Source organism: Anomaloglossus baeobatrachus, chromosome 1 (genome assembly GCF_048569485.1).
Source record: "Anomaloglossus baeobatrachus isolate aAnoBae1 chromosome 1, aAnoBae1.hap1, whole genome shotgun sequence".
In the NCBI taxonomy this organism is placed as follows: domain Eukaryota; kingdom Metazoa; phylum Chordata; class Amphibia; order Anura; family Aromobatidae; genus Anomaloglossus; species Anomaloglossus baeobatrachus.
The window spans coordinates 91,991,152-92,005,694 of record NC_134353.1 but is presented as its reverse complement, the minus strand read 5'-3'; the positions used below and the strand labels follow the sequence as shown (position 1 = coordinate 92,005,694).

The following is a 14,543-nucleotide window of genomic DNA, read 5'->3' as shown; positions in this document are numbered from 1 at the left end:
TCCTCACTATTTCAGGCATTTGTAGTGCAGATGTGAAACCGTGGTTTTTAGTGTTTTTATGGTACAGAAAAGCTTGGATTCTGCACTCAGTAACTGCAGTTTTTTCCATGCATTTTATTTAAGCTCCATATAGAAACCGCTAGAGAAAAAAAAGCTCCAAAAACTGCAGAGTTCAGCGGTGTCTTTTCATGAAATTACATCCACTTTTCTTGGACAATTAAACACAGCAGAACATATGTGGAAATAAAAAAGACAAATAAAAAAAAAAAACAGGAGAAAAAAATGCAGCATTTACGCTACGTGTGAACATGGACTAAATGTCCGCGCAAAGAGAATGTGATTTCATGGAAGCTCCGCTCCTGGTTCTTCTGCTGAACTGTGCAGTTTTGGTGCTTTTTTTTGTCTATAGAAGTCTTTGTAGAGCCTGAAAAATACCGCAAGCAAAAAAAAATTCTGTTGTATTTTTAAATCCAGTATCAAAGCTTTCCTGTAGTATTAAAAAGAATTAAAACCCCGGATACACATCTGCACCAAATATATCAAATATCTGGGAAAACGCATAAAAAATGCACCAATAATCAGAGAAGACCTGTAGAAAAAAGCAGCATTTACGGTTCGTGTGAACACGGCCTCAGTGTTACATTTTTTCTGGGTTTTAATAGAAAAATATAATCACTTGCAACATTTTTTTCGGCATTTACTTATCTCTACAAATAATCTGATCGCTGTTTTGTTTGGGTTGTTACGATTACAGGGACACCAAATATGTCCATGTTATTTGTTGATTTGTGGTGTTTACTTAAAAAAAAATGCGTAATAAAAATTACATTATCCTATTTTTTCTATTTTTTATTTTTTTTTTAAAAGAAAAAAAAATATTTTCCTCTCCCTCTAAAATACAGGACATACTGCTCTATACAATGGATGTCTGTCCTGTGTAATCTGCTGTGGAGGCTGCTGCTTAATCTATATAAAATCCTCTCTCAGCTGTTGTCATAGCTTGTAGCTCAACAGCTTGGGGCTCCCCTAGTTATATTTTTGTTTATATTTTTTCCTCATTTCTTTATAGTAGTTTTTTTTAGGAACAAAAGAATCTGACTTTTTCCTTCACCTACATAGAGATACAGTATTTATCTATCTATATCTCTATATAGCTGAATAATTTACTTCTGGTTTCTCTGCCTGCAATACAGTATAGGATTACCAAATCCTCGTATACCTTTCAATGCAGACAATGGCTCAATGGTAGAGCTGCTGCCTATGAATGAATAGCTTACAAGTTCATGAGTCATGACCTCTAACCCTGTCCTTGGAAACCAGAGCAGATGAGAATTTAAGTTATGCACTGTGTTTCTTGAGTTAATTTATGCACTGCACTGAGGGGAGGAGTCGGGACAAGAACCGTGAATATCGGGACTGCGGGAGGGAACCCTCAAATCGGGACAGTCCCGCTGAATCTGGGGCAGTTGGGAGGTATGCCAAAGCCCAAAAGAATTGCTATTTATGAACTAATCCAAAGACAGGTATCACATAGAGGGATATGTCCATAATAGATGGATTTTAGGGGGTGCCAAGGTAACTGAATTCATTATATAGAATGAGATCAGTGCTGGTCCCTGGTCCAGGCAGTTCTCCTTCTGGCTAGATTATGACCATTTCCTGTGCTTTCTGTCACTATTGTGGCAATTGAAGAGGGATGGCTCATATTAGTAAGAAAGCCAGCCCCCTTTTACCATCTATGCATTGGTTGAGACAGGTAAGAGGCCTTATTTAGCTTAACGCAATCAAACACACCATGTAAAATTGTACAGAAACTTTTTATTAATCATTTTCCGCTAACAAGAAAATTGATCTCTAAAGCGGGCTTTACACGGGAGGGATATCGGTTACGATATCGCTATCGTGTGTACCCGCCCCCTCTTTTGTCCGACATGGGCATATCGCTGTCTGACGTGCACAAAATCGCACTCCCCTGTCACACTACTTACCTGCCCTGCGACGTTGCTGTGACCGGCGATCCGCCTCCTTTCTAAGGGGGCGGTTCGTTCAGCGTCACAGCGACGTCACAGCAGCGTCACTGAACCGCTGCCCAATAGAAAAGGAGGGGAGGAGATGAGCGGACTGAACCTCCCGGCCACCTCCTTCCTTCCTCCTTTTCCGGTGGAGGCAGGTAAGGAGATCTTTGTCGTTCCAGCGGCGTCACACACAGCGATGTGTGATGCCGCTGGAGTGACAAACAACATCGTACCATCGGTGCAGCGATATTATGGAAATGAACGACATGACAACGAGCTACGATATCGCACGTATTTGCACTCGTTGATCGTCGCTCATTTGCGTCACACGCTCCGATGTCGCTACTGGCGCCGGATGTGCGTCACTACCAATGTGACCCCGGCGATATATTGGTAGCGATGTCGCAGCGTGTAAAGCCCGCTTGAGTTTCCACGTTGTACCCCACCACCACTTCTCTTTCCAACTCCCTTCAAGCCTGTACTGTATTACATCATTTCTAGATCTGAAACATGCTTATTATAATTATTGTGTTACTGAAATAGTGAATAATTGGATAAATTCATAGCAATCCAATAAATCTACACTTGTAAAATATTTTAATATTTACCAATTATGTGTATTTTCTTTTACAGATGCTTCGAATTACGCACACTTTCTGTTTAATGCTTTCGACACAGACCACAATGGATCTGTGAGTTTCGAGGTAAGTCATTACTTTAATCTTAGATATATTAATGGCATAAATTATTCCCTTTTCATGGTATAATTCATTCTTGCATATAACACTACTTTTATGACACAGCATTACCTTTTTTGGATGTTTTTGGAAAACATTATGGCTGTAGTAATTATTATAACCATCCTTACTCTCGTTTTTAACAAATTTTTCATTTTTTTTTTACCAAACTATTAGATGTGAAGGGAGAAGGGCAGAGGGTATCAGTGGCCTAGCTGCATTGTAGGTTATATTCTGACATCTAAAGATTAATCCCTTTACCTCCGGGTGATTTTCTGTTTTTTTTTCATTTTCGTTTTTTCCTCCCCTTCTCCCAAGAGCCATCACTTTTTTATTTTTCCAACAATATAGCCATATGAGGGCTTGTTTTTTCGTGGGATGAATTGTAGTTTTGAATGACACCATTTATTCTGCCACATATTGTAATGAAAAACTGGAAAAAAAATTCAAAGGGCTATAAAATGGCAAAAAAAGTGCAATTCCACAATTGTTTTTTGGGGTTTTTTATTTACAATATTCACTATATAGTAAAACTGACCTGGCAATATGATTCCCCAGTTCAGTGCAAGTTCGTAGAGACCAAACATGCTTAGTTTTCCTTTTATTTAAGTATTGAAAAAAAATTCAGACATTTGTCAAAAAATAAAGAATTGCGGTTTTTGTCACCATTTTCCGAGACCCGTAGCGATGTCATTTTTCTGGATTTGGGGCTCGGTTATGGCTTATTATTTGCAGCTCGAGCTGATGTTTTTAATTATACCATTTTTGGGTAGATGTAATGTTTTGATTACCTGTTATTGAATTTTAATGCAATGTTGCGGTGACTAAAAATACGTAATTTTGCTGTTTGGAATTTTTTTTTCTCACTACGGCCTTTACTGATCAGATTATTGACTTTTATACTTTGATAGATTATACCAAATATGTGTATTTGTTGTTTTTATTGTTTTATTTTCAATGGGGAAAAAATCCCTGCCGGAGCGCGATAAACGTCATAGGTCGTGAAGGGGTTAGGGCTGAGTATGTACAGGACAGGAGATCATATCTAATTATTACTGTGTTCATCCAAGATTGACACCCTAAAGACTTATGACCAAAAGGGTCAATGTCAGAGAAAATGCAGTCCCTGTTGGTTGTCAATTAGCTTACAAGAGTAAAGTGACTGTAAAGTCTAAGGCTATGTGCCCACGGGACTCTGTACCCGCAGATTTTGCCGCAGAAAACCTGTGGATTTATCTGGATTTTCTAGATAAATCCGCAGGTTTTAGCAAGTACAGACACTCCCCATGTTATCCTATGGGATATGGGGAGTGCTGTGTCCATGCTGCAGTATGTGCAGCTGTGGAATATGCTGCGGATGTCCTGCAGCCGCACGTAACTGCATGTCAATTATTCCTGCGGAAATAGCTGCGGAATTCCCGGCCCTCCACTATAGAGATAGAAGCCGGGACCTCCGCAGGTAAGTCGCATGAATGTCCGCAGGTGTACCGCAGATATTTCGCTGGAATCCCGCAGCAATGGATAGCTGTGGACTCCGGGGATCAGCTGCGGGAAACCTGCGGACATACCTGAGGATATATTCGCAGTTACATAGTCCCGTGAGCACATAGCTTAAGAGTAAGGGTACGTGCCCACGATCCGGACATGATGTGTCCTGGACGCAGCATGTCCCCTCCTGCGGGGCCATGAGTGCTGTCCACAGGAAAACGCAGCTGCCCGTTTTGACGACTAGGTTTCGGGACGCTCTTTCACTCTGTTCTCCTGCTGAGAACATTTGCGGCTCTGCAGCAATAAATTGACATGCTGCTGCTCAGGAAACCGCACAGTATGTCTATTTATTCTATGGGAAAAATAAGTACAGTGAGCATGGGATTTCTATTAAATCCCATTCACTGTGTTTCTACTGCGCAATGCAGCGTTTTGGAATCCAAAGGCAAAAAACAAACAGAATTATTAGCCCCATAATATCTCAATCACAGTATGATGGCCCACTCGGTCACTGAGCTCCTATTTTTAGTGATCCCTGTGTGTGGGTACAACTCTGTGTGGGGTGCTTGGCATTCTCTTGCTTTCCTGGCGCTCCATACACCTTCCTGCTCTCAGATGCAGGGATCGCTGTGAATGAACCACATCACATAAGGGTTTTCTTAACCTTACTTGTTTTACTTGTTCTTAACACCTTCATGGCAGACATGGTAACTGATTCTCTTTCACCCTAGCTGGGGCAATACTCTTCCTCTCTTCACCTAAGCCTCTCAATATCGGTAGAGCAGCCATCGCCTGGTATTCTCTGTCAGTTTACCTCACCATTCTGACATAGTCTGTGTCGCCCTGGGCAAGCCAGGGGACACAGGTCACACACCACCACACCCCACACTCCAGGTAGGCACATCACAGCTAACCACAAATCCTTGTTGCCTTGCTCCAGGAGTCTGATGATGCACACCAGGGGGTGGGCCAGGTGGTTGGCTCCGCCCACCAAGGAGCTCACAGCTCTGGAGGCAGGAAGTAACCAGGCAGTTTAGCCCAGGCAGGGCAAGTGTGAGGAGCTAAAGTAGAGGAGTTAAGAAAGTGAAAGTAGAAAAGAGGAAAAAGGAGAAAAGCAAGTAAAGTGACAGAAGAGAAGGACAGCCTGAAGGGTCCAGCTTTGTGAGGGCCAGATCAGCAAGGTCAGCAACGGCGGTGACTGTCTGGAGGGGGACCGTTTGGAAGTTCCTGGAAGGACCCCGTTGGCTGTGTGCCCGGTGGTCTGGAGCAGTGTTCCGAAGGACAGTCAGCACCAGGGCAGGGGCCTCTCGGACCCCGGCAAGGCTAGGAGTCGCCAGATTTGCCAAATCCGTCAGTGACGGGGACGCAGATCCCCCAACAACCAAGTCCCGATTGAAGGCAACAGCCCAACCCGTATTGGAGAGACACCGCCACCGCCACGGCACCAGTTTCTCAGGGCCAGCGCCTGCGGGCAAAGTGTAGAGCTCCTCCGGCCCAGATTGCAGTCGGGGAGCGGGTAACCGGAGGGAATCCACCGCTACCATCAGTCAACACAGGTGCAAGGAAGAGGGACATCACCGTCACCTACCGGGAGTGCAGGTGCAGCCGTCTGTGGGACCGTCCTACCAGCCGTTGGTTTACCGTACAAACTGTGTCTGTGTGTCAGGCTGAGTGAGTACCATAGTGCCGCAAGGCACAGCGCTGCCCCCGCGTCCTTGCACCCTCCAGGCCCTACACTTTACATCTCATCACTGGGCCCCGGGATCACCAACCCCTACCCACGGAGGGGCAACACAACACCTGGCTGCTCCGCATCACCATCCCCGGGGCCCCCACACTGAGCAGCGGTGGTGCAATCACCACAACCGTGGGTGGCGTCACGAACTATAACAATCCCCCACACCCAACAAACACCCCCTTTCACTCACGGGCGAGGAGTGTTGCTCGAGAAACCCCGGGATCCGGCCCACAGCTCGAGCCACCAGGAGCAGCTGCCGGACCCGAGCAGAAGGGGTGAGCGCGGTGTGCTGACACCCTCCTCCTCGCCCGCGACAACTTGGCATCACGAACAGGATCTTACCGCTCTGCCGTCAGGTAGAGGTGCGCCTTGTTACCGCCGGAGGTATTCGGCAGAAAAATTTCAGAAGCCGCCATCTTTGGCGCGAAAAGTTCCCGCTCGAGCGTCTTCTCGAGCAGTAGAAGCGCGAAGGACAAAACTCCGCCCCGAGAGAGGAGGGGCCGGAAAGAGCTAAGGGGGACGCGATGGCGGCTGGACGCATGTAGCTGCGGCTATAAAAGCAGGGACGCCAGGACCTTGCGAAAATACCGTTCCTGGAAGCAAACAGTGAAGACACCATGTGGATGCCGCCCCGCGACACCGTACCCCCCGCGCCTGGAACCGCGGCGTGGGTGGAGATCCGGACCGCGCAGCTCTATCAACGGCTGCAGGTGAAGATGCAGCTCCTCATGGAGGAGTGGGAGGCCGACATGGCGGACGTTGTAGCCACCGTGCGGAGACGCGAGGAGGAGGCGGAGAAAGGGAGGGTGAGTGACCCACGTCCCGATGCCCTTGCAGGGCCGGTCATCGCGGCTGTGGGGCCCGGTCCAAGCCCTCTCCCCCCGTTGCCTCCCTCGCCACCCGTCTCGGAGGCCGTGACTCCGCCACTAGGCCCGCTACCACCGCCACCGGTAGCGATACCCAGCCCGTCCGCCCCAGCGGACCGACCTGTAGCCGGAGCCCGTAACAAACCGGAGGCATTACCTTGGAAGGCCCCGAAGATTGTGCCAGGGACAGTCCCCGAGCAGTTTCCCGAGCCGGAGCCGACGACCCGATCCGAGCCGAAGGCCCGGCTGCGGAAAGCCCCTGTGCCCATCCCCCACACCTCGGCTGAGGTGGCGCCGGGTTGTTGCTGCAAGGCAGCGCCCAAGGCCATGACACCGCGGGATACGCTACCCACCTTCCTGACAGTGGGTAATGTGCTGGATGTCCCGCAGGGCTCAACCCGTGCCCCGGAGCAGGTAGCAGCGCCATACTGGGACAGGGAGCCGACAAAGCTGGGCCTGGAGATCGCGGAGAGGGAGAGAAGGAAAGCCGAGCTGGTGGCCCAAGCCATTCGGGAAAAGGAAAACCTGCGGCAAGCGACCTTCCGTGTCCGGGGCCCGTTCTACGAGGGGCAGGTGAGGCGGTTTGATGTCCGCCGGGGCTACGGGTTCATATACGAACCGGGCCTGGAGGCCGAGGTGTTTGTGGCCCGGCGGGACGTGAACGCCCATCTGCCCGAGGAGCATCCTGGCCGCAATCTTATACCGGGGGACATGGTGCGTTACACCCGGCACTGCGGAGAGAGGGGGTGGTTTGCCCTGGATGTAAAGCTGAGGGGCAGCCCGGAGAGCAAGGTGAGCTCTGCATCCCCTCCCTCGGATGAAGCAGAAAAAGGACCGGAGTAGGGCAGCGGATGCCCGTTGCACCGTCCCCGTTGGGACCATCACTGAAGTTATTGTTTGTTTGAAAAAGTTTGAAAGTTTGAAATGATAAGAAGAAAATGATTATACCGAGTTTGTCACCTGATTTGTGTGTTGATTTGCAACCGGCTGGAGCCGGCACCGTTGTCCCCGTGGGGACCGTTTAAAGTTTATTTGCATGGGAACTATCCATGGACAAGCCCGTGAACTTGCAGGGCACCACAAACGTTAAGTGGCTTGTAAATATGTTGGGTACCGTTACCGTTTCCGCTATACCGTCTCCGGAGAGGCAGGTTGGAGGGAGGGCCCTGAGCAGAGCAGGCCAGGGCCCAGCCACCAAAGGAACCGGTGGCCACCCTCTGGAGGGGAAGGACAGATCCCGCTCGGGTAACTTGTGCTGGACTGTGGGTCAAGGGGTGCTACCTGGGTTTTAGGGGCAGCATCAGGGCCAGGTTGCTTGGGTGGGAGAGAGCGGAAACCGTGACCGTATACCGTTGCAACGTTTAAGTAAATGTGCCTCCCGTCTTGGGAAGAGTTTTTGTTTAAAAATGTCATTTATGTTTGCTTAACCCTGTTATCCCCTTTTTACAGAAAAATAAAACCGGTGTAGGACGGCAGCCCGCGGACGGTCTGCATTTTGCTAAGGGGGAATGTGTCGCCCTGGGCAAGCCAGGGGACACAGGTCACACACCACCACACCCCACACTCCAGGTAGGCACATCACAGCTAACCACAAATCCTTGTTGCCTTGCTCCAGGAGTCTGATGATGCACACCAGGGGGTGGGCCAGGCGGTTGGCTCCGCCCACCAAGGAGCTCACAGCTCTGGAGGCAGGAAGTAACCAGGCAGTTTAGCCCAGGCAGGGCAAGTGTGAGGAGCTAAAGTAGAGGAGTTAAGAAAGTGAAAGTAGAAAAGAGGAAAAAGGAGAAAAGCAAGTAAAATGACAGAAGAGAAGGACAGCCTGAAGGGTCCAGCTTTGTGAGGGCCAGATCAGCAAGGTCAGCAACGGCGGTGACTGTCTGGAGGGGGACCGTTTGGAAGTTCCTGGAAGGACCCCGTTGGCTGTGTGCCCGGTGGTCTGGAGCAGTGTTCCGAAGGACAGTCAGCACCAGGGCAGGGGGCCTCTCGGACCCCGGCAAGGCTAGGAGTCGCCAGATTTGCCAAATCCGTCAGTGACGGGGACGCAGATCCCCCAACAACCAAGTCCCGATTGAAGGCAACAGCCCAACCCGTATTGGAGAGACACCGCCACCGCCACGGCACCAGTTTCTCAGGGCCAGCGCCTGCGGGCAAAGTGTAGAGCTCCTCCGGCCCAGATTGCAGTCGGGGAGCGGGTAACCGGAGGGAATCCACCGCTACCATCAGTCAACACAGGTGCAAGGAAGAGGGACATCACCGTCACCTACCGGGAGTGCAGGTGCAGCCGTCTGTGGGACCGTCCTACCAGCCGTTGGTTTACCATACAAACTGTGTCCGTGTGTCAGGCTGAGTGAGTACCATAGTGCCGCAAGGCACAGCGCTGCCCCCGCGTCCCTGCGCCCTCCAGGCCCTACACTTTACATCTCATCACTGGGCCCCGGGATCACCAACCCCTACCCACGGAGGGGCAACACAACACCTGGCTGCTCCGCATCACCATCCCCGGGGCCCCCACACTGAGCAGCGGTGGTGCAATCACCACAACCGTGGGTGGAGTCACGAACTATAACAATCCCCCACACCCAACAAACACCCCCTTTCACTCACGGGCGAGGAGTGTCGCTCGAGAAACCCCGGGATCCGGCCCACAGCTCGAGCCACCAGGAGCAGCTGCCGGACCCGAGCAGAAGGGGTGAGCGCGGTGTGCTGACACCCTCCTCCCCGCCCGCGACAAGTCCTTGGTACACCGGGACCATCTCCTTGTTCCTCTTCCCACTCCTAGTCTGTTCCACCCCCGGATGACTAAAGCAAGCCCGCAGAGGTTAGCCATAGGCTCTGGATCTCTAGAGGTGATCTCAAACTCTGGGATCAGCACTCACACCTTGGCCCACGTCCTTTCCTATTCTGATTTGAACCCTTTCTGCCTCTTGACCCTAAGTTGGCCACTTTTAATACTATTTCCCCTCCTCTCACTATCGTTAACCCTATCTTTCTAAAATCATAGCTACAACCTTACTATATTGTGTCCTGCATTTGCATTACCTAAAATAGTCACAAGATGGCAACAATTCTCATAATCATTATAATCTACATTCTAACATTACTCTACGCATGAATACTTCACTTTAAATTATATCATATAACACATTATACTTTACATATACTCTGCCACCCTCCTACAGCATCACACAGCATGATAGCCCCCAGAGTCCCCTTATATGTTTCTGCAGTACCCCCCAAACATAGAATGATGGCCCCTCCAGCCGTCTGCACACAGTGTGAACCCCACATCTCTCTACACACAGTATGATAGCCTCCTTAGCCCCCAACACACTATGATGGCCCTTATAGCCTCCCACACAGTATAACCCCAACAGCCACCACAGACACGGAATGATGACCCCCAGAATCTCCACACACAGCATGATAACTCCACAGTACCCACACACACCAAGATGGCTCCCACAGTCTCCTTACATGGTATTATGCGCCCACTGTCACCCCATACACAGTAATACAGAATTCACAGCTCCTAATACTATGTGGTGGCCCCCAAAGTGTCCCACACTACACTTGGAATTTTTTTTTCCCTTCTTACAGTACAATCTGTGCCATTCAAAAGTCAACTCATTCCACCAAAAACAAACTCTCATCGATCTATATTGATGGGAAAAAAAGTTATGGTTCTTGTAAGAAGGGGAGGAAAAAACAAAAAACTGGAAAATCACCCTGGGGATGAAGTTCAAGGAATAATAAAAAAGTAGACAAAAAAAGCAGAACTGCAATAATGAATTGGCTCTTAAGCCTGCTTTACACGGTACGACCGATTGTGCGATTTCACAATCGATCGTACCCGCCCCCGTCCTTTTTGCGTCACGGGCAAATCGCTGCCCGTGTCGCACAAAGGTAGTAACCCCCGTCACACATACTTACCTCTCGTGCGACCTCGCTGTGGGCAGCGAACGTCCACTTCCTGGAGTGGGAGGGACGTTCGGCGTCACAGCGACGTCACACGGCCGCCGGCCAATAGAAGCGGAGGGGCGGAGATGAGCAGGATGTAAACATCCCGCCCACCTCCTTCCTTCCACATAGAGACGGCGGCGGCCGCGGGAGGCAGGTGAGCTGCTCATCGTTCCCGTGGTGTCACACGGAGCGACGTGTGCTACCACGGAAACGATGGGCGACTAAAGTAACCGATATTATGGAACCTAACGAGCAGTACCCGACTCACGATTTGTGAGCGATACTGCGTCGCTAGGAGGTGTCACACAGGCCGGCATCGCCAGCGATGCCGGATGTGCGTCACAAAAACCGTGACCCCGACGATCTATCGCACGATAGATTGCCTGGTGTAAAGCAGGCTTTAGTGTTTGGTAAATCCCAGACATGTTGAGTCGTACCATCATTCCGAGAGAGGATGTATACAATGAGAAAAGCGGATATAGAAGGATAAACTAGGGCCGTCTGTAACGGGGTGCCAGGGGCGCCTCTGGGCTTGTAGTCGTGGCCCCTTCTGTCAGGCTTACCCCTGGCTCCGCCGTCACTATCGGGACGGGAGATGTCTTGGTGGGGCAGAGTGTGGTGGTGCAGATGTCGTCCGGCGCACAAATACTCTTCAGGCATGGTTCAATGCAAATAACCAACATGTTTTATTCTTTGCAAGTCTCCACACGTGGCAGTAACAAAACACAGTGCTGTGGTGCTTCCTTTAGCTGGGGAAAGCCTGCCCTAGCGTCCCCTCAAGTGGGTGACTTGCCTGACTACTCCTCTTCGTCCGGCTCCCACTTCTGGCTACCCACAGCCCGGACCCACACCGGGACTGCTTCGCACTATGAGGTTCCGCCCGCTCCTTTTCTCTCCGGCTTCCCTGTTCTTCCAGCTCCCTTCTTTCTTTCTTTCTTTCTGCCCACTCAGCTCCACACTCTGCCCCTGGCTGTTTCTTCTCTCCCGTCCCGGACACAACTGCCTTCAGCACACACTTCCTTTCCCCCTAAGCTGCCGGCCTCTCCTCCCTCCTCTACAGTTTCTATGGGGACAGCATTAACCACTTCAGAGAAAACCTGTGCTTCCTTGTAAGGGGTCTGCCCACCCCTTACATACCTCCCCTCTTTAAGCCTAAGCCTCCCGGCAAGGCACAAATCTAAAATCACATTTTAAAACTAAACAAAGTCATTTTAATGAAACTGCGAACATGTTCACCTGAGGGCACCCGCAAGGGCACACCAGTCCAGCGCCCGGAGTTCCTCCTGGAAGCTCCCGGTCTTAGTCGTGCCCGGAGGCCGTCGGCAGGCACTCCCGGTCTTAGTGGAGTTTCTGCCCGGAGGCTTTTGCAGCACTCCCGGTCTTAGACGTTAGCTGGCAGGAACACAACTCGGCAAAAATCTTCTTAACGACACGGAGGGAGCCCCTGGCTCAGTCCAGCATCAGGCTCTCTTCCGGGCTCAGCAACTTGAACGGTTACAAACAACACACCTTCTTCCGGCTCAAAACAACGCCGGTGTTGAACAAAAACAGGCCCGCCATCTTCCGGTCTTGAAAAGTCACTCCGGATGATATGCACGTTGCCATTCGGCTCGTTGGGCCTGCACGTACTCCGACCGGGACTGTCCGGGCAACCGGCGCAGCCTCCGGAAGGGCTCGTAGTTGGCGGGTTGCTCCAACGTCTCGGGTGGGAGAGTTCAGCTAGCACCGGTCTTTGCTGCGACCGCCGCCGGTATTGGCATTCCTCCCACTCGATTTCCTGTTGCCACTGTGCGGCCTCTTGTGTAGTGGGCCGCTCCAGTCCTCCTGGCACAGCCGGTAGGTTAAGGGTGGGTCCTTCCGCAGCCGCAGTCTGCTTCGGGCGTCCTCTGCCCAGGCTAGTCGCTACTAGTGCGGCTACCGCAGCTTGCTGTCTTCCTGGAGTCTCCATCTTGCTCGGAGTCAGCGTTTCTGGTAATGGCGTCGGGGTCAGTGGAGATGCTGGAGGAAGTGGAGGCGGGCTTACTTTTCCCGCTCTTGGGTATACTCCACCCCCAGTCTCACACATCAGGTCGACCCCTACGCGGCGGTTCTTCTTTTTCTCTGGAACACCGCCCACTTCACATATCTTCCTTCGTGCCCTGGGACCGGCACCTCCCCTCTTTGGGCGGAGTACTCCGAACTTCTTTTTCGGCACCGGCCAGCCCCAGGCTCTTCTTTTGGCGCCAATTCTGCGCGCGCTTTCTGTGTCTTCACAGACAACGGCCATCTTGCCGCCATCTTGTGCCCGGTCCAACGCCTTAGGCACTTCTTCCTCTTCCCACCATGGGATCGTAAATCTTCGCTGAAAGTCCGGATCAGGGGCCCTGGGCACCACTTGGTCTCCATCTTCTTGGAGCGGGTCCCCTTGCATACGATCCGGATCCTGCCGACTACGCCACATGTAACGGGGTGCCAGGGGCGCCTCTGGGCTTGTAGTCGTGGCCCCTTCTGTCAGGCTTACCCCTGGCTCCGCCGTCACTATCGGGACGGGAGATGTCTTGGTGGGGCAGAGTGTGGTGGTGCAGATGTCGTCCGGTGCACAAATACTCTTCAGGCATGGTTCAATGCAAATAACAAACATGTTTTATTCTTTGCAAGTCTCCACACGTGGCAGTAACAAAACACAGTGCTGTGGTGCTTCCTTTAGCTGGGGAAAGCCTGCCCTAGCGTCCCCTCAAGTGGGTGACTTGCCTGACTACTCCTCTTCGCCCGGCTCCCACTTCTGGCTACCCACAGCCCGGACCCACACCGGGACTGCTTCGCACTATGAGGTTCCGCCCGCTCCTTTTCTCTCCGGCTTCCCTGTTCTTCCAGCTCCCTTCTTTCTTTCTTTCTTTCTTTCTGCCCACTCAGCTCCACACTCTGCCCCTGGCTGTTTCTTCTCTCCCGTCCCGGACACAACTGCCTTCAGCACACACTTCCTTTCCCCCTAAGCTGCCGGCCCCTCCTCCCTCCTCTACAGTTTCTATGGGGACAGCATTAATCACTTCAGAGAAAACCTGTGCTTCCTTGTAAGGGGTCTGCCCACCCCTTACACGTCCACACTCCGGTGAACTGGGCTGCTGCACCCACGAATGGCCACTACAGAGTGTGAGGATCTGTAGTGTTCTGGCTACATCCAATGATTACACTCTACGGCCATTGAACCTGCTAACAGCTGAATATTGGGGGTGCCAGACCTCTACCAATCTAATATCGATGACCTATTGAAAGAGTAGGTCATCAATATCAATCCTGGATAACCCTTTAACACTTACGACATATTTAAGTCTTGAGCTGACTCGTCACTACCTGCTATATTTTTTAAATTGCCCAAAAGCTGAATTTTGAAGGTCACTGATGTCTGTTTGTGAAGCTCAGCTCCGCTACATCTGATTGTAGACTAAAGTATGGCTTCGTTTATGGCTTTGGAACAAGTTATAGAGAAGGAGCATGGAATATTACTTCACAATGAATCATGCTGTGAAGTGCACATCAGTCGGTCATTTCATCTGTCATGTATATCTGTTATTGATGTTCTTCAACATGGTGTCATCTTCAAAGCTCTTCTCTCTGCCCTTTGATCTCAGTTTCCAATAGATCCCAACAAACACAAGAAACAAGAAGTTCAAAAAGTTATCAGATGGCTTTACTTTTTAAGGCTGAGTTAAAAAAAATTGCAAGTGCTTTTTTTAAGGCAGAAGAGAAATTGGTCCCTTTT

The 14,543-nt window shown here is 50.7% G+C and overlaps 1 protein-coding gene across 5 annotated transcripts in view; it reads left to right on the top strand.

Moving 5' to 3' along the window:
- Positions 1 to 14,543, top strand: part of KCNIP4 (potassium voltage-gated channel interacting protein 4) — a 1,162,298-nt gene that overhangs the window by 1,103,378 nt on the left and 44,377 nt on the right. For all 5 annotated transcript variants that reach the window (XM_075346923.1, XM_075346924.1, XM_075346922.1 and 2 more), the window contains exon 4: positions 2,649 to 2,719. In XM_075346923.1, the coding sequence (XP_075203038.1) occupies positions 2,649 to 2,719 (71 nt within the window). The remainder of the gene's footprint in view (positions 1 to 2,648; positions 2,720 to 14,543) is intronic.